Consider the following 21,307-nt stretch of genomic DNA (forward strand, 5'->3'; position numbering starts at 1 on the left):
ATAAGCAAGTAAAGTACAAAACGGTACAATCAAAAAAGAAAAGAAAAACTAAAGACTGCCTATATATGCAAATATACTATACTTTAATGGTAGTATGCAACCATTGTAACCATTTAGTGCAAGATTTTTTTTTATATTATAACAGTAGTTGAAGCATAAGAAAGACATAAGAAAGGGAAAAGTAGACTAGATAGAAAAAAAGAGAGAAAAGAGTCCAGCGCAGCGGGAAACCCTTGAATTGAAAGAAGTCGATTGTCGAACCTGGAAGATTGGGAGTACGTTATCCATGGTTGCCATACCATGAGAAATTTGTTATGGGTGTCTGAAGCAAGGGCTGGTAATTTCTCATTGATCGTGATATCGTTCATGCGATGCTTAACTGCTTCGAAACTAAGTAACGGGTAACTTGATGCCATCTGTTAAAAAGCTGAAGTTAGAGAGGATGGCTTCTACAAATGGATAATGATCCTAAACACACCTCAAAATCCACGGGGGATTACATCAAGAGGCGTAAACTGAAGGTTTTACCATGGCATTCACAATCTTCTGACCTCAACATAATTAAAAATCTATGGATAGACCTTAAAAGAGCAGTGCGTGACAGACAGCCCAGAAATCTCAAAGAACTGGAAGACTTTTGTAAGGAAGAATGGGCAAAGATACCTCAAACAAGAATTGAAAGACTCTTGGCTGGCTACAAAAAGCGTTTACAAGCTGTGATACTTGCCAAAGGGGGCAGTACAAGATATTAACTCTGCAGGGTGCCCAAACTTTTGCAGACGCCATTTTTTTGTTCTCTGTAATTTTGAAAGTGTAAATGATGGAAATAAAATCTAACTTTTTTTGACATATTATAAGAATGTCTAATCTGTAATTTGATGCCTCTTGGAGATTTTTCCATCTTTCCATGGCTTCGTTACGTACATTAATACAAATTTTTACCTGGGGTGCCCAAACTTTCCATCCCCACTGTATATGTGTGTGTGTGTGTGTGTGTATATACAGTACAGACCAAAAGTTTGGACACACCTTCTCAATCAAAGAGTTTTTTTTATTTCCATGACTATGAAAATTGTAGATTCACACTGAAGGCATCAAAACTATGAATTAACACATGTGGAATTATACATAACAAAAAAGTGTGAAACAACTGAAAATATATTTCATATTCTAGGTTCTTCCACCTTTTGCAGCAGACGCATCTCTAGAACTGTTAGGAGGAGACTGTTTGAATCAGGCCTACATGGTAGAATATCTGCTAGGAAACCACTGCTAAAGAAAGGCAACAAGCAGAAGAGCCTTGTTTGGGCTAAAGAACACAAGGAATGGACATTAGATCAGTGGAAATCTGTGCTTTGGTCTGATGAGTCCAAACTCGTGTCTTTGTGCGACGCAGAAAAGGTGAACGGATGGACTCTACATGCCTGGTTCCCACCGTGAAGCATGGAGGAGGAGGTGTGATGGTGTGGGGGTGCTTTGCTGGTGACACTGTTGGGGATTTATTCAAAATTGAAGGCATACTGAACCAGCATGGCTACCACAGCATCTTGCAGCGGCACGCTATTCCATCCGGTTTGCGTTTAGTTGGACCATCATTTATTTTTCAACAGGACAATGACCCCAAACACACCTCCAGGCTGTGTAAGGGCTATTTGACCAAGAAGGAGAGTGATGGGGTGCTGCACCAGGTGACTACCTCTTGAAGCTCATCAAGCGAATGCCAAGAGTGTGCAAAGCAGTAATCAAAGCAAAAGGTGGCTACTTTGAAGAACCTAGAATATGAAATATATTTTATTTATTTTTATATTTAGTTTTGATGCCTTCAGTGTGAATCTACAATTTTCAGAGTCATGAAAATAAAGAAAACTCTTTGAATGAAAAGGTGTGTCCAAACTTTTGGTCTGTACTGTGTGTGTGTGTGTGTGTATGTATGTATGTATGTATGTATGTATGTATGTATGTATGTATGTATATATATATATATGTGTGTGTGTATGTATGTGTATATGTGTGTGTATATATATGTATGTATGTATGTATGTGTGTGTATATATATATATATATATATATATATATATATATATATATATATATATATATATATATATATATATACGCACACACACACACACACTCTCTTTATGTGACCGATGCATCACCTTCACTTGGATTAATCATAAAGTATGACCTTGTCCTTGGTGACTGACTCTTTATGAATGGAGTTCAGATCTCATAAACTGTGTAAATTATATGTTTAAGTCTGTACCAGACACAGTTCAGTACAGGACTCACTCAATCATTCTGTGCTTGCCAACTGAATATGCCCTAATTGCCCACATTCACATACTATACACTGATCTATATAACCTAATATTTGTAATGATTCTTTATTTGTAGATCTGATAGCTATCCCTGACATCCAGGCAGGAGCAATGGAAAACTGGGGTCTCATCACCTTCCGAGAGACCACCCTGCTTTACAAGGAGAACTCCTCTTCACTGATGGATAAACAGTTCATCACCACTGTCATTGCTCATGAGTTGGCACATCAGGTAAACATATATTCTTGTAATCTTGCTGCATTTAAAGTACTCTTTGTGCCAAATTGTAGTCAATTATTAACCACTTGAGAACCACGCTATAGACAAAAGACGTCCACAGCGCGGCTCTCAAGTGCCGAGTGGACGTCTTTGGACGTCTTTTTCTGTGCATTACCCGCGTGCGCGCCACTGGGGGGCGCGCAGCGGGTAAACACTGTGCTGGCGGCCGCGATGTCCGCCGGGTACACGCGATCGGCGGTGACAGCAGGGACGTGGAGCTCTGTGACGTCCTTTCAGGGAGAGAGGAGACCGATCTGTGTCTCTTGTACATAGGGACACGGCATCGGTCACCTCCCCCAGTCAGTCCCCTCCCCCCACACAGTTAGAACACACCCAGGGAATACATGTAACCACTTCCTCACCCCCTAGTGTTAACCCCTTCCCTGCCAGTCACATTTATACAGTAATTAGTGCATTTTTTTAGCACTGATCACTGTATAAATTTGAATGGTCCCAAATTTGTGTCAAAAGTGTCCGATATGTCCGTCGCAATATCGCAGGCCTGACGAAAAAAAAAAAAAACGCAGATCGCCGCCATTACTAGTAAAAAAAAAATCATAAATCTATCCCCTATTTTGTAGGTGCTATAACTTTTGCGCAAACCGATCAAATACGCTTATTGCGCTTTTTTTTTTAACAAAAATATGTAGAAGAATACGTATCGGCCTAACCGAGGAAAAAAAATTGGGATATTATTATAACAAAAAGTAAACAATATTGTGTTTTTTTTCCAAATTTTCTGTCGTTTTTTTGTTTATAGCGCAAAAAATAAAAATCGCAGAGATGATCAAATACCACCAAAAGAAAGCTCTATTTGTGGGAAAAAAATTATAAAAATATAATTTGGGTACAGTGTTGTATGACCGCACAATTGTCATTCAAAATGCGTCAGCGCTGAAAGCTGAAAAATTGGTCTGGGCACGAAGGGGGTTTAAGTAATGCCCAGTAATGAAGTGGTTAATATTCATATAATAAGGGTAAATGTAAAAGGCCCAGTATTCCCAATTCGAGCATCTATCTTGATGACTGGATAGTTTCAGACCCATGCAGTGCACAATAAATGTACACTGTTCTTGTGTCCCAATGCTCATTCATATAATCCTGCAATTTTTTTGCAGTATGAAGAGGTATTTTAGCCATGAATGATCCAGTGTTCATAATCGGGCTTCCCGATTTCCCAATCTTGATAGCTAAGCTGTTATAGACCTATATTGTAATGTGATGTGCAAGTATCACTGTCCTTGCTGGGTTATGCAGAAGTTTACTGTACTCCTGTTTCGGAACATTTATTGGGGTTGTATTCAATATTGTGCAAAGAGATCACACAAATTATTATTATTATATAGCGCCAACAGTTTGCGCAGCGCTTTACAATGTACGGAGACACTAAACCAACAGTACAATTCAAAACAAGAGGGACAGAGGAGCCCTGCTCCTGCGAGCTTACACTCTAATGCCGTAATTTCCGATAACAAATGTTCAATGTGAGCATGTTGTTGAAAATCTGACCGTGTGTATGTTCCATCGGACAGTTGCTGACGGAATTTCCGACAACAAATATTTGAGAGCTGGTTCTTAATTTTTCCGACAACAAAAGTTCTTGTCGGAAATTCTGATTGTCTGTAGCCAATTTCAACGCACAAAAATCCTACGCATGCTCAGAACCATTGAACTTAATTTTTCTCAGCTCGTTGTGGTGTTGTACGTGACCACGTTCTTGAAATTCGTTTTTTTCCGAAAACATTTGTGTGACCGTGTGTATGCAAGACAAGTTTGAGCGAACCATCTGTCGGAAAAAAAATCCACGGTTTTGATGGTGGAATGTCCGATCGTGTGTACACAGCATTAGAGAGAGGGGCTGGTGAAACAAAAAGGTAGGTACTGTGTGGGATGAACTGATAAGGGGAGTAGAAGATTTGGTTGTTGGCTGGAGGCAGGATAAGATTCCCTGAAGAGATACGTTTTCGGGGGTCGCCTAAATGTGGACAGAGTAGGAGATAACAGGACAGATTGGGGAAGTGAGTTCCAGAGGATGGGAGAGGCTCTGGAAAAGTACTGGAGATAAGCAAGGGAGGAGGAGACAAGGGAGCTAGAGAGCAGAAGATCTTGGGAAGAGTGGAAAAAAAAGGTTTGGGTGAAATTTGGAGAGAAGATTTATTAAAAGTGTTGGCAGATACAGATGATACTAGAAAATATAACAACAATACTCAACTAAAGATGCTGTTTCGCCATGGAGTCCCCCCATAAATTCATGGCCAGGTAATCGGACCAGACGCTTGCATGATGCAGCTCTGGAGACGAGACTAAGACATTGCCAGTTTTGGCTGTGGTAATCTAGAACGTAAATGCAAGAAAAAGGGCAAATTGTAGAGAAAAAAACAGGCTCGGTGACATCCCTGTCGGTTAACAAATAACATTCCTTTTGGTGTGAGTCAACAAAGATAAAACCGTACTGTCCTTTATATGGCTTGTATGGCCCCTTAACAAGGGGCTGGAATTCATTTTTCAATATTTGTGAGACCACTAGACAATTTTTAACTAAAGGAATGTGTAATATGCCAATTCCCTATCAACTTCGACAACCCTATTGGAGGGTTTTGTTTTTTTTGTCGGATAGCTGTTGATCTATAGCTAGCTGTTGCTAGCTGTTGAACAACCTAATGCCGCGTACACACGATCATTTTTCGGCATGAAAAAAACTTTGTTTTTCAAAAATGTAATTTTAAAATGATCGTGTGTGGGCTTCACATAATTTTTCAGGTTCTGAAAAACGACAAAAAAAAAAAATTCGAACATGCTGCATTTTTTAACATCGTTTTAAACAATGTCGTTTTTCGGGGTTGTAAAAAATTATTGTGTGTGGGCTAAAACGACGTAAAAAACCTGCGCATTCCCAGAAGCAAGTTATGAGACGGGAGCGCTCGTTCTGGTAAAACTACCGTTCATAATGGAGTAAGCACATTCATCACGCTGTAACAGACAAAAAAGCGCAAATTGTCTTTTACTAACATGGAATCAGCTAAAGCAGCCCAAAGGCGAAAAGGAACTTCCCCTTTAGAGTGCCGTCGTACGTGTTGTACTTCACCGCGCTTTGCTAGATCAATTTTTAAAAACGATGGTGTGTAGGCAACATCGTTTTAATGATACAGTTGGGAAAACGTAGTTTTTTCGACATGCTGAAAAACAACTTTTTTTTTTTTCATGCTGAAAAATTATCGTGTGTATGCGGCATAAGAGGTGTTACCAGTTAAACTGTTTTTATGGGACTAAATCATTGGTTTTAACCTCCATTTTCAAGTACTTTTAACAAGTCATATTTAGAAAATTTCCCTTAGAAAAGTACCTGTCATACCAAGACATTGACCTTGATTTTAAATCACTTGTGCAAGGTGAAGGAAATCCTGCAAACATGACCTGTTGGGTGTATTTGAGAACTAAGTACAGAAATGAAAACTGATAATTGTTTAGTTTTTGCAAAAAAAAAATAAAAAATTCTGATATATTGATATTGTTTTCTTCCGTTTTTAAAGTGAGTGGACACATTAGTAGATGTGACTAACATTTAAAGCCCAGTTGGGGGTCACAGAAATTGATATTTAGTCAGATAATTATTGTGCTAATGGCTTGTATTTTCAGAGTAAATTTTTTGCTTTCCTGTTATGACTATATATATATATATTGTGTATGGGGTCTAAATTTTTGCTGTGCATTTCAACATACAGCAGAGCTGGACCTATTGCATTCCATACCAGAACTGGCTAGACATGTCCCATTTCTTTCTGAACATTATAAAGAGCACTGGAGTGGGGAAGCAGGTTTTCAAAAGAATTTCCTAATTAAAATCCGGTTAAAAATGTATGTTGTATACCAATCCAAGACTAGATAATCAGAATTAAAGTTGTTTGATTTTTTTTTTGTTAGAATATCTTATCCAGTGTCATCTGAAATTATTTCATAGTATATGCCGCAGGGGTCTCCAAACTATGGCCCTCCAGTTGTTCAGGAACTACAATTCCCATCATGCCTAGTCATGTCTGTGAATTTCAGTTTTACAATGCCTCATGGGACGTGTAGTTCCGCAACAGCTGGAGGGCCGTAGTTTGGAGATCCCTGGATATGGCCAAAAGGTACAAAAAATAACAAAAAATATTTAGAATATCCAGATCTATAGCTGTTACAAAATTTAAAGGTGGGGAAAACTGTATACTGTTATTGCAGTTTTTTTTTCCGAAACCTATTTTTGTACTTTTCTGGAGGCTCGATCTTGCATACATTTTGTCACATGATGAAATATAAAGTGGAGATGTGTAGATTACCCTCTAAAGATGGTCTGTCTTTATGCTTGTTAAGATAATAGACTTGCATAAGGCGGAAGAGTGGTAAAGAAAAAACATGGGAAGGTACCAGCTAAGCAAAGAAACAAGTTTTATTTTTATTTTTTTAACACATATTGATAAGCATGTTTTGATTATGCTGATTTCTGTTCTAGATGTTCTGTTATATATCTTTTGTCTTACTACAGTGGTTTGGGAATCTGGTCACCATGGAGTGGTGGAATGATCTGTGGCTTAATGAAGGATTTGCAACTTTCATGGAGTACTTTGCTCTGCAGTCAAATTTCCCAGAGTTAAATGCTGTAAGTAAACTTAAAGTAAATTACTGACTGTGGCTGAATCTGTTTACTGCATAAATATTTGATTTTAGAGGCACTGGTTTATTACTGTGTTCTGATACATTTCAAATAATCTGTTTACCTTAAAGTGGATGTAAACCCAACATTTTTTATTTTTTTATGTCACAATGTAGAGTATAAGATTTCCTATCATCTGTGCCCAGTCTTGCCACACAGAGTTAATCCAGCTCTGAGCAATCCTCTTATTTTGTTGAGTGAAAATTAACAGACTTCCAGATAAAAATCTGTCTAAATAAAAGGTCCTTTCCTCTCTCCTTGCTTTGAGTGACAGGTTATTTACATATCTAGCTTGGACATGTCTATCATATGTTATGTTATGTTTATCATAATATGAGGTGATCCACAGTTCATTGTATATTACCAGGATGTGTTATGTGGGGGAGGGGTCGATTTATCACTTTTTATACTGTGGATCACCTCATATTATGATAAACATAACATAACATATGATAAACATGTCCAAGCTAGATATGTAAATAACCTGTCACTCAAAGCAAGGAGAGAGGAAAGGACTTTTTATTTAGACAGGTTTTTATCTGGAAGTCTGTTCATTTTCACTGAACAATAAAAGAGGATTGCTCAGAGCTAGATTAACTATGTGTGGCAAGACTGGGTACAGATGATAGGAAATCTTATACTCCTACATTGTGACATAAAAAAAAATTGGGGGTTTACATCCACTTTAAATATAACTAGAGGCAGAAATATCTTGCCAAGGATCTAATACTGATGAAATGGCATCCCTTCCTTCTGCTGTGTGTTTTTTTTTTTTTGGTAACAATTTGAGATCACTTTGCAGATATCTGTTTATACTTGGAAATTAAAGGGTACTTTTTCATCAGTATAAGGGGAAAAAAAATCAAATTTCAAACTTGCTAATAAATAAACCATGAACTATTCCGGGGAGGTTTAAACTGGTCCCCGTCACCTCCTCCCCCTGAAAGGTGCCAAATGTGGCACCTAAGCGCTAGTTCCACTTTCGGGTGCACCGCCGCTTTTAGCACTTTCAGCAGATTTAATCGCTTGCGTGTATATTCTTTATAGTTTAATCCTTGCCTGCTTAAAGTTGAACTCAACACATAACTTTTTATTTTGGATAGAGTAAGGTTATAATCCCTGTTGTTTTTTTTTGGCCTCTGTGTGTCTTTGTGGAAATTTCCCTTCACTTCTGTCCCATAGCCAAAACAGGAAGTGAGAGGAGATCCCTCCAAAGTGAAGGATCTGCGGGATGTCACCAGAACTAGTGCCCCATAACAAATTTCCCCTTCTGATGTCAACCCAAAATTTGGGATTTTCTTTTTCTTTAACCCCTTCCCGACCGCCGCATGTACATATACGTCGGCAGAATGGCACGTACAGGCACATTGGCGTACCTGTACGTCCCTGCCTTCTAGCGGGTGGGGGGTCCGATCGGGACCCCCCCCCCCCCCGCTACACGCGGCGGTCGGGTTCCTTCGGGGAGCGATCCGGGGCAAACGGCGCGGCTATTTGTTTATAGCCGCTCCGTCGCGGTCGCTCCCCGGAGCTGAAGAACGGGGAGAGCCGTATGTAAACACGGCTTCCCCGTGCTTCACTATGGCGCTGCATCGATCGAGTGATCCCCTTTATATGGGAGACTCGATCAATGACGTCATTCCTACAGCCACACCCCCCTACAGTTGTAAACACACACAAAGTGTACACTAAATCCTACAGCGCCACCTGTGGTTAACTCCCAAACTGCAACTGTCATTGTCACAATAAAGAATGCAATTTAAATGCATTTTTTGCTGTGAAAATGACAGTGGTCCCAAAAATGTGTCAAAATTGTCCGAAGTTTCCGCTATAATGTCGCAGTCACGAAAAAAATCGATGATCGCCGCCATTAGTAGTAAAAAAAAAAAAAAATTTATAAAAATGCAATAAAACTATCCCCTATTTTGTAAACGCTATAAATTTTGCGCAAACCAATCGATAAACGCTTATTGCGATTTTTTTTTTATACCAAAAATAGGTAGAAGAATACGTATCGGCCTAAACTGAGGAAAAAAAAATTTTATATATGTTTTTGGGGGATATTTCTTATAGCAAAAAGTAAAAAATATTGCATTTTTTTCAAAATTGTCGCTCTATTTTTGTTTATAGCGCAAAAAATAAAAACCGCAGAGGTGATCAAATACCACCAAAAGAAAGCTCTATTTGTGGGGAAAAAAGGACGCCAATTTTGTTTGGGAGCCACGTCGCACGACCGCGCAATTGTCTGTAACTGTAAAAACACCTTGGGTCTTTAGGCAGCATATTGGTCCGGTCCTTAAGTGGTTAATTTTCAATTATAACAGTAAACCGGACAGAGAGAGAGAGGATGAATCCTAGTAGGGGCACAGACGGCGATACAAATCTGAAGGGTTCTAATCCAAGATTAAAAAGGTTTTGCCTTTTTAGTGTAATTTTAAGCTGGTGCCAAGACCACTGGTTTCCTGTTTCAGGGTAGCTCCTTTATTTTGAAGCATTCTATGGAGCCACTAAAAAGACACAGCCCCATATCCTAGCATGACAATGCACCCCCTAAACTCTCCCCCCCCCCCCCCACCACTTTCTCTAAGCTCACTGAAGACCGCACTTTCCACTAATAAAGTATAATGAAAAGCAAACTTTTTGTTTTGGATGGAGTGGAAAGGGATTTGAACACCTGTCAGGTTTTTATTGACATCTGTGCACCCATTTACTTATTTATCATCTTTTACCATTATCAAAGAGAAAGAGAGAGTCCTAAATTTTGGGTTGTCGCCAGAACAGGAATATAGGTGAAATCTTTCAATGAGGAAGCTAGTCCTGGTGACAACCAGGGATTCCCTCACTTTGGAGGGATTTCCTCTCACTTCCTGTTTTGATTGAGGGGAAGTTAAGGAAAAACTCCCCAATTGGACACAAATAGCGGGGAGAAACCTTACAGAGGTTTTAACCCTCCCTTAGTCTGTCCAAAATGGGGGGTGGGCTTTTCATTCTACTTTAATACCTTCCTGTAAGAAAGGGAGGTTTAGAGGAGCAGCACTGAAATAGGAGCCAGCAGAATTGAACGTTATAACCTGCAATTTCCAGTTTTTTATTGCTTTCTGCCTTCTCTATTTGTCCTATTTATCTTTTATCATCAAAAGTAAAGGAAAATCCCAAATTTTGGGTTGACACCAGAACAGAAATAGAGGGGAAAGAGGTTCCCACTCACTTCCTTTTTTGGCTATAGGACATAAAGTGAAGGGAAGACTCTCCTATGGGATGCAGATGACAAAAAAAAAACAGGTTATTACCCTCCCTTACTTTATCCAAAATGGAAAAAAAAATGCCTTTAGTTGCACAGTTACATTTTAAGTAAATACCGGTAAATAAAATAAAAAAAGAGGGTTAATACTACTTTAACTGTTCCTGAGTGCTTAGTCTTTATTTGATTGCTGCAACTAGCAAAATTTTAACCTGGGTTTCAGTGCTGGAAATCTTTTCCTGACTTCATCAGTTGCAGAATGATGTACATATGTGTTTCTCATGACAAGCTATAAAACAGTATAACACTACAGCTTGATACTGCTATTGAATTTATTCTGTGTTTGGTTGTGTTTTATTTTTAAAGATCCCATGTGTATATAGCTATGCTTAATAGGCAACAGCCTTCGCAGATGGAATGATAAATGGCAACCTGTACCGAGAACTATAAAGTGCCAGCTAAAATACCGAATACTACTTGGAAGTTAAAGTAGAACTTTAGGCAATACTTTTTATTTTGTTTAGAGTAGGGGAGGGTTAAAAATAAAACCCCTGTTGGTTCATTTTTTGGCATCTGTGTTCCATTGGGGAGATTTCCCTTCACTTCCTGTCCCATAGCCAAGCAGGAAGTACGAGGAAATCCCTGAAAATTAAGGGAATTCCTTGGGGACCCCCCAGGTCACCAGAACTAGTGTCCCCATTGAAACTCTTTCCACTCTATTACGTTGCTGGGGACACCCCAAGATTTGGGATTTCCTTTTTACGTTCACTTTCAATAATTATGGTAAACAGGACAAATGGAGAGTGTGAACCTCCCTAATTGGAGGCACAGTAAACCATAAAAACTGACAGGGGTTTTATCCCCTCTCCTCTATCCAAAACTAAAGAAAAAGTTTTGTCTTTAGTTATACTTTAAGCTAGCCATACACTAGAAGATTTTTGAACAAACCTCTGTAGGAACATTCGTATAAAAATTCTTTGTACGCTTGATGACTGGACAAATGTTGTTCAAAAGTGATAAAACATGTGTTTTACTTTTTTAACAGTCAATTTTGTAAAGCATGTAGTTTCCCGAATCAGAAACACATATACACTCGCAAATTTTCCATCCTGCTCCCTTGAATTTTCTGTCGCTGTAGATCAGGGGTGCCCAACCAGTGGCCCGCGGAGCCCTCTGATGTGGCCCACGGCCTCCTGCTCTGGGATGGAATAGAATACTGTTATTAAAAGTCAGTTTATTACTAAAATCATAGTGTATATATGGGCATATCTGTTCTGCAGTGGTTACTGGACTGCTTTCATACTCATCTGCAGACGCAGAGCAGTGCACCTGCAGGTTACCTGCACTGAGCCATAGACTTCTGTTATTACATGCAAGTTATGTGAGCTTTTTGAAAGTGCACCACACCTGGAGAATATAATAGAAGTCCATTGAAAAGTGCAGAAAAGTCAAAGGTACACTGCGTTGCACCCGCAGTGTAGGTAAACCGCCGCGCATCCGTGTGAAAGCAGCCATGGGCCCCTTTCACACGGTCAGTCTGACCCAATTGGATCCTCCATTTACCTCTAAGGAGTGGCAGATGTAAACCGAATTGTGTCCTACCTCCAGTCCAAACCGGCTGGGTCCGTGTCTGCTCTGCATATGAAGAGCAGACATGGACCTGCCATCTGCCCGCTCCGCTGATTGTGGCCTCTGACCAGTTACCAAGTGGCCCTCTCGCTTTAAAAGGTTGGGCACCTCTGCTGTAACGATAAAAAAAAACAAATGTGAAAACCTAATTTTACTGGTGGTGGCCTCTTGCCTTCCCATTGGCTGCTAAATGTGATGGGTGGCCTCAATAATCAATAGCATGTCCATAGGGGGAGAACTGAAGACCCATGGGATAACAACATTGTTGACGTGATTGTGAAACTTGAAAATACTAGAAAGCCCAGGCAGTTCTTTATGGTACTCATTCCTTTGCTTTAAATATGTAATTGTCCAAACCTTGTATCATTTTTAAGTTAACAAAGTTGTAATGCTGCTGCATTGATCTTTAATTGCCACAAGATGGTGCTATTGTTATCAGTATGAAATGTACTGATGAAAATGCTGTTTTATATGAATTTATGTAGTCCTGCTATAACATCATTTTTAAATGTCAGTCTTTCAAGTTATTGTATACAGTTTAAATGGTATGGTAAAAGAATACTAAACATTCTGGGAAGGCTTGTGATTGATTTGTACAAAAGGTAAATTTGATATAAGGGTCTATAACAGTTTTTTTAATTAAGATCTCCCCCACACATCTAATGCATGTCCCCCCCCCCCTTTTTTTTTAATTCAGCTGCTTTAGGAACCGTTTTTTGTGCTTTAGTCCTTATAAGGTCCATTGACCTAAACAGTGCCACAACCTCCTGGTAAAGGTGCTTTTTGTCAGACAATTTCAGGAGTATTGGTTAAAGAAAAACTTAAGACACAATAAAAAAAGGACAAGTGTTCTAATCCTTCTCCACTCTGTTCGTAACTAAAAAAAGTTTTATAAACAAATAAATATATATTCGTGTGCTTGCTAAAAAATAAGTTGTGATTTACAAGTGATAGAAATAAATCTCCTCATCCACACGGTGGATATTACTCATTACACACTTAGGCCCGGATTCACAAAGCACTTGCACAGACGTATCTCCAGATACACCGCGTAAGTGCAAATATGCGCCGTCGTATTTATGCGCCATGCCCACAAACTAAGATACGCCTAAAAACAGGCTTCATCCCACCAACGTAACTTGCCTACGCCGGCATAGAGTGGGCGCATATTTACGCTGGACGCATTTGGCGCTCCCATTGATTTTCTATTCAAATATGCAAATGAGAGAGATATGGCGATTCACAAACGTACGTGCGGCAGACGCAGTGCGCGTAAAGTCATACGTCCGGCGTAAAGTTGCAAAGGGCTGCACCAGGGAACCCAAGCCGGTGTAATTTACGTTGGACGTGGGTCTGGCTGGGCGTAGGTTACGCTAACGGCGTACACAGTGATCTGGCGTAGCATAGGCATTTGTTCCGACGTGGTTGTGAGCATGCGTACAGGGATGCGTCCATGGCCCAGCGCATGCTCAGTTCGTTTTAAGTACTTTTCTGGCGCTCGGACCATCATTTGCATGGGGTCACGCCTGATTTGCATGGCTCACGCTAGGGGTGCAACGGATCGTCATTGATCCGTGATCCGCACGGATCAATGACTTCGGATCGGCACACACGTGATCCGTGGTGTGCCGCGGGACTGCAGAGCAAAGCGGTAAAAAAACACATTGAAATTGTCTCCGCTGTTTGCACACAGCCCCGCCTGCTCCTAACCACGCTGTGATAGACAGAATGCGTGTCCAATGCGCTGATGTGTTTTGTCTATTACAGCGTGGGCTTAGGAGGAGGTGGGGCTGTGTACGAGCAGGAGTGGAGACGTTTAAACATACGGGCGGTGAGTTCAGTTGGTTTCTAGCAGAGAATGTGCTGCTGCCGTCCATCCGTTCCCCCCACACTTCTCCCTGCTGGCTCTGATAACCCCCCCCTCCCGTCCGTCCGTTCCCCCCCCCCCCTCCAGCTGCAGTCCGTTCCCCCCCTCCCTCCCCCCAGCTGCCGTCCGTCCGTCCGTTCCCCCCCCCCCCTCCAGCTGCCTTCCGTCCGTTCGTTCCTCCTCCCCCAGCTGACGAGTCTCCTGTCCTTGCTGCAAATGGCACACAGTGAGATGGGTAAGCTATGCTCTTCCCATCTCAACTGTGAGGACTGTTTTTGGAGCTGACAGGGTTAACAAAGAGAACCTGTCACCTTCAATTGCTATGACACAGGGAATTGTTTTCTCTTGTGTAATGGCAATAAAGTTAAATGTAAAAAAAAATAAGAAATAATTCAATTAATAAAAAAATAAGTAATTAAAAAGTAAAGAAGAAGAAAAATATTAAAAATAAGAAAATTATACAAAAATTAAAAAAGTAAAAACGACAAGCTACAAAAAAAAAAAAAAAAAAGTGATAATGTAATAAAAAAAAAAAAAGAAGAAACTAGAAAAAATATTTGAACTAACCGTGCTGCCCCTGCCATCCAACTGCTATTCTCCGGGGGGTGGTTCGGTTGGTGGGGAGGGGGTGCATTGCAAAACCTGGCCTTGGGGTGGCAGGGAAAGGAAATCCAGCCCTGCTGGCTGCCCTCTCACTTCTTCCACCCTGGCGAGGCGGCAATTTGGGGCACAGTGAGGCGGCAATTTGGGGCACAGTGAGGCGGCAATTTGGGGCACAGTGAGGCGGCAATTTGGGGCACAGTGAGGCGGCAATTTGAGGCACAGGGAGGCGGCAATTTGAGGCACAGGGAGACTGCAAATTTTTTTTTTGCTGATCCGAAAAATGATCCGATCCGTGACTCCTGATCCGAGGAACGATCCGAACCGTGAGTTTTTTGATCCGTTGCACCCCTAGCTCACGCCCACTTCCACTTACGCCTGAGAAACCAGCTCAGTTTTGGGAGCACTGGCTTTGTGAATGCCGTGCTTGCCTCTCTGCGCTGCATCGGTGTAGCGTACAGGAGATACGCTACGGCGGCATAAATGTGCGCTGCTGTCTGTGAATCCGGGCCTTCAGATATTGCCTCCATTACATACCATGAATGTATAACCAAAATGTTTTAAGTCTTATGCCACGTACACACGACCGTTTTTCATGACGAGAAAACTGCCATTTTTTAGATTGGTCAAGAAAACCGGCCGTGTGTATGATCCATAGCATTTTTCTCGACGAGAAAACTGCCCGCAAAAATATTAGAACCTGCTCTATTTTTTCACGACGTTTTTCACATTGTCCTTTTTCTCGCCACGAAAATCGCTCGTGTGTATTCTTTTCCGAAGGGGGGGGGGAAGCGCGCATGCTCAGAATCAAGTATGCAGCCCAAAGGGTGGCGCCATTTGAAAGGAACTTCCCATTTAGTATCTCGTCGTACATGTTGTATGCCACCGCGCTTTGCTCGGCCATTTTTTTTATTTTTATGAACGTGTGTATGCAAGGCAGCCTTGAGAGGAATCACGTCGAGAAAAACATTGTTTTTTTTTGCAGGACAGGAAAAACGGTCCTGTGTACGCGGCATTAGATGTGTAGGATTAGGACCCTGTCAGGTTTTTATTTCTCTCTGGTCCCAGTTGGATTAATTTCACCTTCTCTAGTTATACTGATGACCATTATTGGTAAGACCAAAACATTTTTAGCATTGTCACCAGCCCTTCCAATGGTCCTATTTTAAGAGGGAAATTCCCCAACCATACATAGACAGACAGGGGTTTTATCTTTTTTTTTTTTTCCCACTACAAAACTAAAATATTTTGTTGCTACGTATTTTTAAATAGCCATATATAACAGTTTGAAGAACTCTTTAGAAATTAAAGGGAGACCGTACAGTTGCAATAACATTTAGTACAAGAGGGTTAGGGGGGCTCTGCTCATTCGCGCTTATAATCAAAAATACTGGAAAATCGGATATACAGTACATCTCTCCTGTACCACTATCACCCTATATTCAAGAGGAAGTAAACCCTTATGGGTTTATTTTGTTCCCTGCAAAGTAAAAGCATAATGGGCTAGTATGCATCGGGTACTAGCCTATCATGTGGCACTTGCCTGTAAACAAAGCCCTCGCTGTCCCCGCTGGTGGCTGCATCCATCTTCGCCCCTCTTCTTCTTTCCAGGGCCGTGGTCACGACGCTCGGGAAGAAAGGCTTCTTCACAGCGTATGAGCCAGTGACATCATCGGCGCACTACAAGGTAAAAATCTCCTAAACGGCACTCATTTAGGAGATCTTTACAGTACCTATAGGTAAGCCTTATTCTAGGCGTGCCTATAGGTACAAGTTCTAAAAAGGGGTTTACAACCACTTTTAGAGCTATTGTGGCAGTTTACCGATTTAGTTATTAATATTATTATACAGGATTTATATAATGTAAACCGTTTACAAAATGAAGGGAGACTGGCCGCTCTAGATTAAATTGTATTGTACATGCACTTTCTCAACCTTTTTAATACAGAGGAACCCTTGAAGGAACATTTCCGGTCTCCGTAAATCACTGCTAAAAATGACTATGTCTACTCATGATACAGTGAGGAAAATAAGTATTTGAACACCCTGCTATTTTGCAAGTTCTCCCACTTGGAAATCATGGAGGGGTCTGAAATTGTCATCGTAGGTGCATGTCCACTGTGAGAGACATAATCAAAAAAAAAAATCCAGAAATCACAATTTATGATTTTTTAACTATTTATTTGTATGATACAGCTGCAAATAAGTATTTGAACACCTGTCTATCAGCTAGAATTCTGACCCTCAAAGACCTGTTAGTCTGCCTTTAAAATGTCCACCTCCACTCCATTTATTATCCTAAATTAGATGCACCTGTTTGAGGTCATTAGCTGCATAAAGACACCTGTCCACCCCATACAATCAGTAAGAATCCAACTACTAACATGGCCAAGACCAAAGAGCTGTCCAAAGACACTAGAGACAAAATTGTACACCTCCACAAGGCTGGAAAGGGCTACGGGGAAATTGCCAAGCAGCTTGGTGAAAAAAGGTCCACTGTTGGAGCAATCATTAGAAAATGGAAGAAGCTAAACATGACTGTCAATCTCCCTCGGACTGGGGCTCCATGCAAAATCTCACCTCGTGGGGTCTCAATGATCCTAAGAAAGGTGAGAAATCAGCCCAGGACTACACGGGAGGAGCTGGTCAATGACCTGAAAAGAGCTGGGACCACCGTTTCCAAGGTTACTGTTGGTAATACACTAAGACGTCATGGTTTGAAATCATGCATGGCACGGAAGGTTCCCCTGCTTAAACCAGCACATGTCAAGGCCCGTCTTAAGTTTGCCAATGACCATTTGGATGATCCAGAGGAGTCATGGGAGAAAGTCATGTGGTCAGATGAGACCAAAATAGAACTTTTTGGTCATAATTCCACTAACCGTGTTTGGAGGAAAAAGAATGATGAGTACCATCCCAAGAACACCATCCCTACTGTGAAGCATGGGGGTGGTAGCATCATGCTTTGGGGGTATTTTTCTGCACATGGGACAGGGCGACTGCACTGTATTAAGGAGAGGATGACCGGGGCCATGTATTGCGAGATTTTGGGCAACAACCTCCTTCCCTCAGTTAGAGCTTTGAAGATGGGTCGAGGCTGGGTCTTCCAACATGACAATGACCCGAAGCACACAGCCAGGATAACCAAGGAGTGGCTCTGTAAGAAGCATATCAAGGTTCTGGTGTGGCCTAGCCAGTCTCCAGACCTAAACCCAATAGAGAATCTTTGGAGGGAGCTCAAACTCCGTGTTTCTCAGCGACAGCCCAGAAACCTGACTGATCTAGAGAAGATCTGTGTGGAGGAGTGGGCCAAAATCCCTCCTCCAGTGTGTGCAAACCTGGTGAATAACTACAAGAAACGTTTGACCTCTGTAATTGCAAACAAAGGCTACTGTACCAAATATTAACATTGATTTTCTCAGGTGTTCAAATACTTATTTGCAGCTGTATCATACAAATAAATAGTTAAAAAATCATAAATTGTGATTTCTGGAATTTTTTTTTTTTGATTATGTCTCTCACAGTGGACATGCACCTACGATAACAATTTCAGACCCCTCCATGATTTCCAAGTGGGAGAACTTGCAAAATAGCAGGGTGTTCAAATACTTATTTTCCTCACTGTACATTAGTGTGATGGTCAGTGAGAAGAATGCTCCTTACACTTGTGGTCATTGAGAACAATTATCCCTTTACAGATAGCTAAAAATATCAATTATTTCAGTGGGAACTTATCTGAGAGGCAGAAATTGATTTGTTGCTCAATTGCCCCTAGCAACCTCTGGAGGAACTAACGGGTTTCATGAAATTCTGGTTGAGAAACCCTGTTCTAGTGGGAAAAGCAAGGTATACAGAAGGTATTAACTGTGCAGGGATAAGTTGATGGATAAAAGAAAACAAATTTGTTAGGTAGAGATGGTGTAGTCGTCCCTGAAGAGGTGGATTTTCAGGGATTGCTCAAAGGTGGACAGAGTAGAAGATAAGTGGGTAGATTGAGGTAGTGCTTTACAGAGGATGGGAGAGGCTCTAGGCCAGGGATCCTCAAACTACGGCCCTCTAGCTGTTGCGGAACTACACCTCCCATGAGGCATTGTAAAACATTCACAGACATGACTAGGCATGATGGTAATTGTAGTTCCTGAACAATTGGAGGGCCATAGTTTGAAGACCCATGCTCTAGGCTTACTTGGAGGTGAGCATGGGAGGAGGTGACAAGGGACCTGGAGAACAGGAGATCTTGGGTGGAGTGAAGAAGGTGCTTTGGGTGATATCAGATGAGGTTGCTGATGTAGCTTAAAGCGCATGTCCGCTGAAAAAAAAATATTAAAAGCCAGCAGCTACAAATACTGCAGCTGCTGACTTTTAATATTAGGACACTTGCCTGTCCTGGAGTCCAGCGCCGTCCGCAGCAGAGGACGAGCGATCGCTCAGCACTCTGCTGCCCCCCGCCATCCTCGGTGAGGGAACCAGGAAGTGAAGCGCTTCGGCTTCACTGTCCGGTTCCCTACGGCGCATGCGCGAGTCGCGCTTTGCCTGTCGATTGGCTCCCGCTGTGTACTGGGAGCCGAATGTTCCCAGAACACAACAGGGGTGGGGGACGGGAGGTAACGTCATGCCCGCAGTCTGCGTGGCCGGAAATGGGTGCAAATACCTGTCTTTAGACCCTGAGACCCTGAAAGGTGTTAAATGTGACACCGGAGGGGGGGAGGGTTCTGATCAGCGGGAGTTCCACTTTAGGGTGGAGCTCCGCTTTAAGGCAGAGTTTTTAATTAATGTTAGTATTTTAAATGTAATACATTGGTGCCCCGGATTCACGTAGAATCGCGTATCTTTGTGCAGGCGTAACGTATCCTATTTACGTTACGCCTCCGCAACTTTGACAGGCAAGTGCCGTATTCTCAAACCAAAGTTGCGGCGGCGTAGCGTAAAGAGGCCGGCGTTAGCCCGCCTAATTCAAATTTGGTAGATGTGGAAGTGTGTTATGTAAATTTAATGTGACCCCACGTAAATTACGCTTTTTACGAACGGCGCATGCGCCGTCCGTGAAAGTATCCCAGTGCGCATGCTCCAAATTAACCCGCAAGAAGCCAATGCTTTCGACGTGAACGTAAATGACGCCCAGCCCTATTCGCGAACGACTTACGCAAACAACGTAAAATTTACAAAATGCGACGCGGGAACGACGTCCATACTTAACATTGGTACGCCTCATATAGCAGGGATAACTTTACGCCGGGAAAAGCCTAACGTAAAGGGCGTATCTGTACTGCGTCGGCCGGGCGTACGTTCGTGAATTGGCGTATCTAGCTGATTTACACATTTCTAGGCGTACACGCCCCTAGCGGCCAGCGTAAATATGCAGTTAAGATACGACGGCGTAAGAGACTTACGCCGGTCGGATCTAATACAAATCTATGCGTAACTGATTCTAAGAATCAGGCGCATGATACGACGGCTCGGACTCTGGAGATACGCCGGCGTAACTCGTACGTGAATCTGGGCCACAGTGTTTGAAAGCCAGTGGAGGATTGGCAAAGAGGAGCGGCAGACACTCGGTGGTTGGTAAGGTAGATGAGTCTGGCAGCAGCATTTGTGTTGGACTAAAGGGAAATACCTCATGTAGAGGTAGGTAAATTAACCATATAATTAACCTCTTTGATTACCTGTCCTGCCACACAGTGCTCGTTGTTTAATGTGAAAGCTCGGCTCCAGTACTTTATTGGCCAAGCTGGCAAAGGGTCTTTATCCCTTTCACGCCGACGCAACGCATATATGCGTCCTCGGCTTTTGGGGGTTATACCGGGATGATGCCTGCAGCTGCAGGCATCCTCCCCGGTACTGTTGTTTAGAGCCGGCGATCGGCTATCCAAACATAACAACCGATGCGGCTAAAAGCCGCTCGGTTGTTATGCCGGAGGAGCGGGAGGGGACATTCCCGCCGCCTCTCGCCGCTCTGACCGGGCCTCCCATCCCACCGGGAGACCCGATCCTCCATCCGCCACGTTCTGTGTCCAGGCGGAGACTGACACTAAGCCGTAAACGGCTTTGATTCAGTCTCCGCATTGAAACCACGGAAGCGGCGTCATGACGTCACTTCCGGGTTTCTCGGCTGTCAATGGCGCCGGATTTAAAAAAGTACACAGTATTCAGAATCGCCGTTTTCGGCGATCTGAATACTTTGAAGTGCAAAGGAGGGCTCGGGGGTCTTTTAGACCCCCGATCCCTCCATAAAGAGTACCTGTCACCACCTATTACTGTCACAAGGGATGTTTACATTCCTTGTGACAGCAATAAAAGTGATCAAAATGTAAAAAAAAAAAAAAAACACAATTTAATATTATAAAAAAAAAAATAAGAAAACAAAAAAAAAAATTTTTAAAGCGCCCCCCTCCCCGCGAGCTTGCACAGCAAAGAAAACGCATACGGAAGTTGCGCCCGCATATGAAAACGGTGTTCAAATCACACATGTGAGGTATCGCCGCGATCGTCAGAGCGAGAGCAATAATTCTAGCACTAGACCTACTCTGTAACTCTAACCTGGTAACCGTAAAAAAAAGTTTAAAGTGTCGCCTATGGAGATTTTTAGGTACCGTAGTTTGTCGCAATTCCACGAGTGCGTGCAATTATAAAGCGTGACATGCTTGGTATCTATTTACTCGGCGTAACATCATCTTTCACATTAT

General features: G+C 42.0%; 1 protein-coding gene across 1 annotated transcript in view; it reads left to right on the forward strand.

The window, feature by feature from the left end:
* LOC120931284 (leucyl and cystinyl aminopeptidase) overlaps window positions 1-21,307 on the forward strand; it is a 149,702-nt gene that overhangs the window by 81,354 nt on the left and 47,041 nt on the right. The window contains exons 6-7 of the mRNA XM_040342571.1: window positions 2,398-2,552; window positions 7,123-7,236. Of these exons, the coding sequence (XP_040198505.1) occupies window positions 2,398-2,552; window positions 7,123-7,236 (269 nt within the window). The remainder of the gene's footprint in view (window positions 1-2,397; window positions 2,553-7,122; window positions 7,237-21,307) is intronic.

The sequence above is a fragment of the Rana temporaria genome, chromosome 1, assembly GCF_905171775.1.
Source record: "Rana temporaria chromosome 1, aRanTem1.1, whole genome shotgun sequence".
NCBI classification, from domain to species: domain Eukaryota; kingdom Metazoa; phylum Chordata; class Amphibia; order Anura; family Ranidae; genus Rana; species Rana temporaria.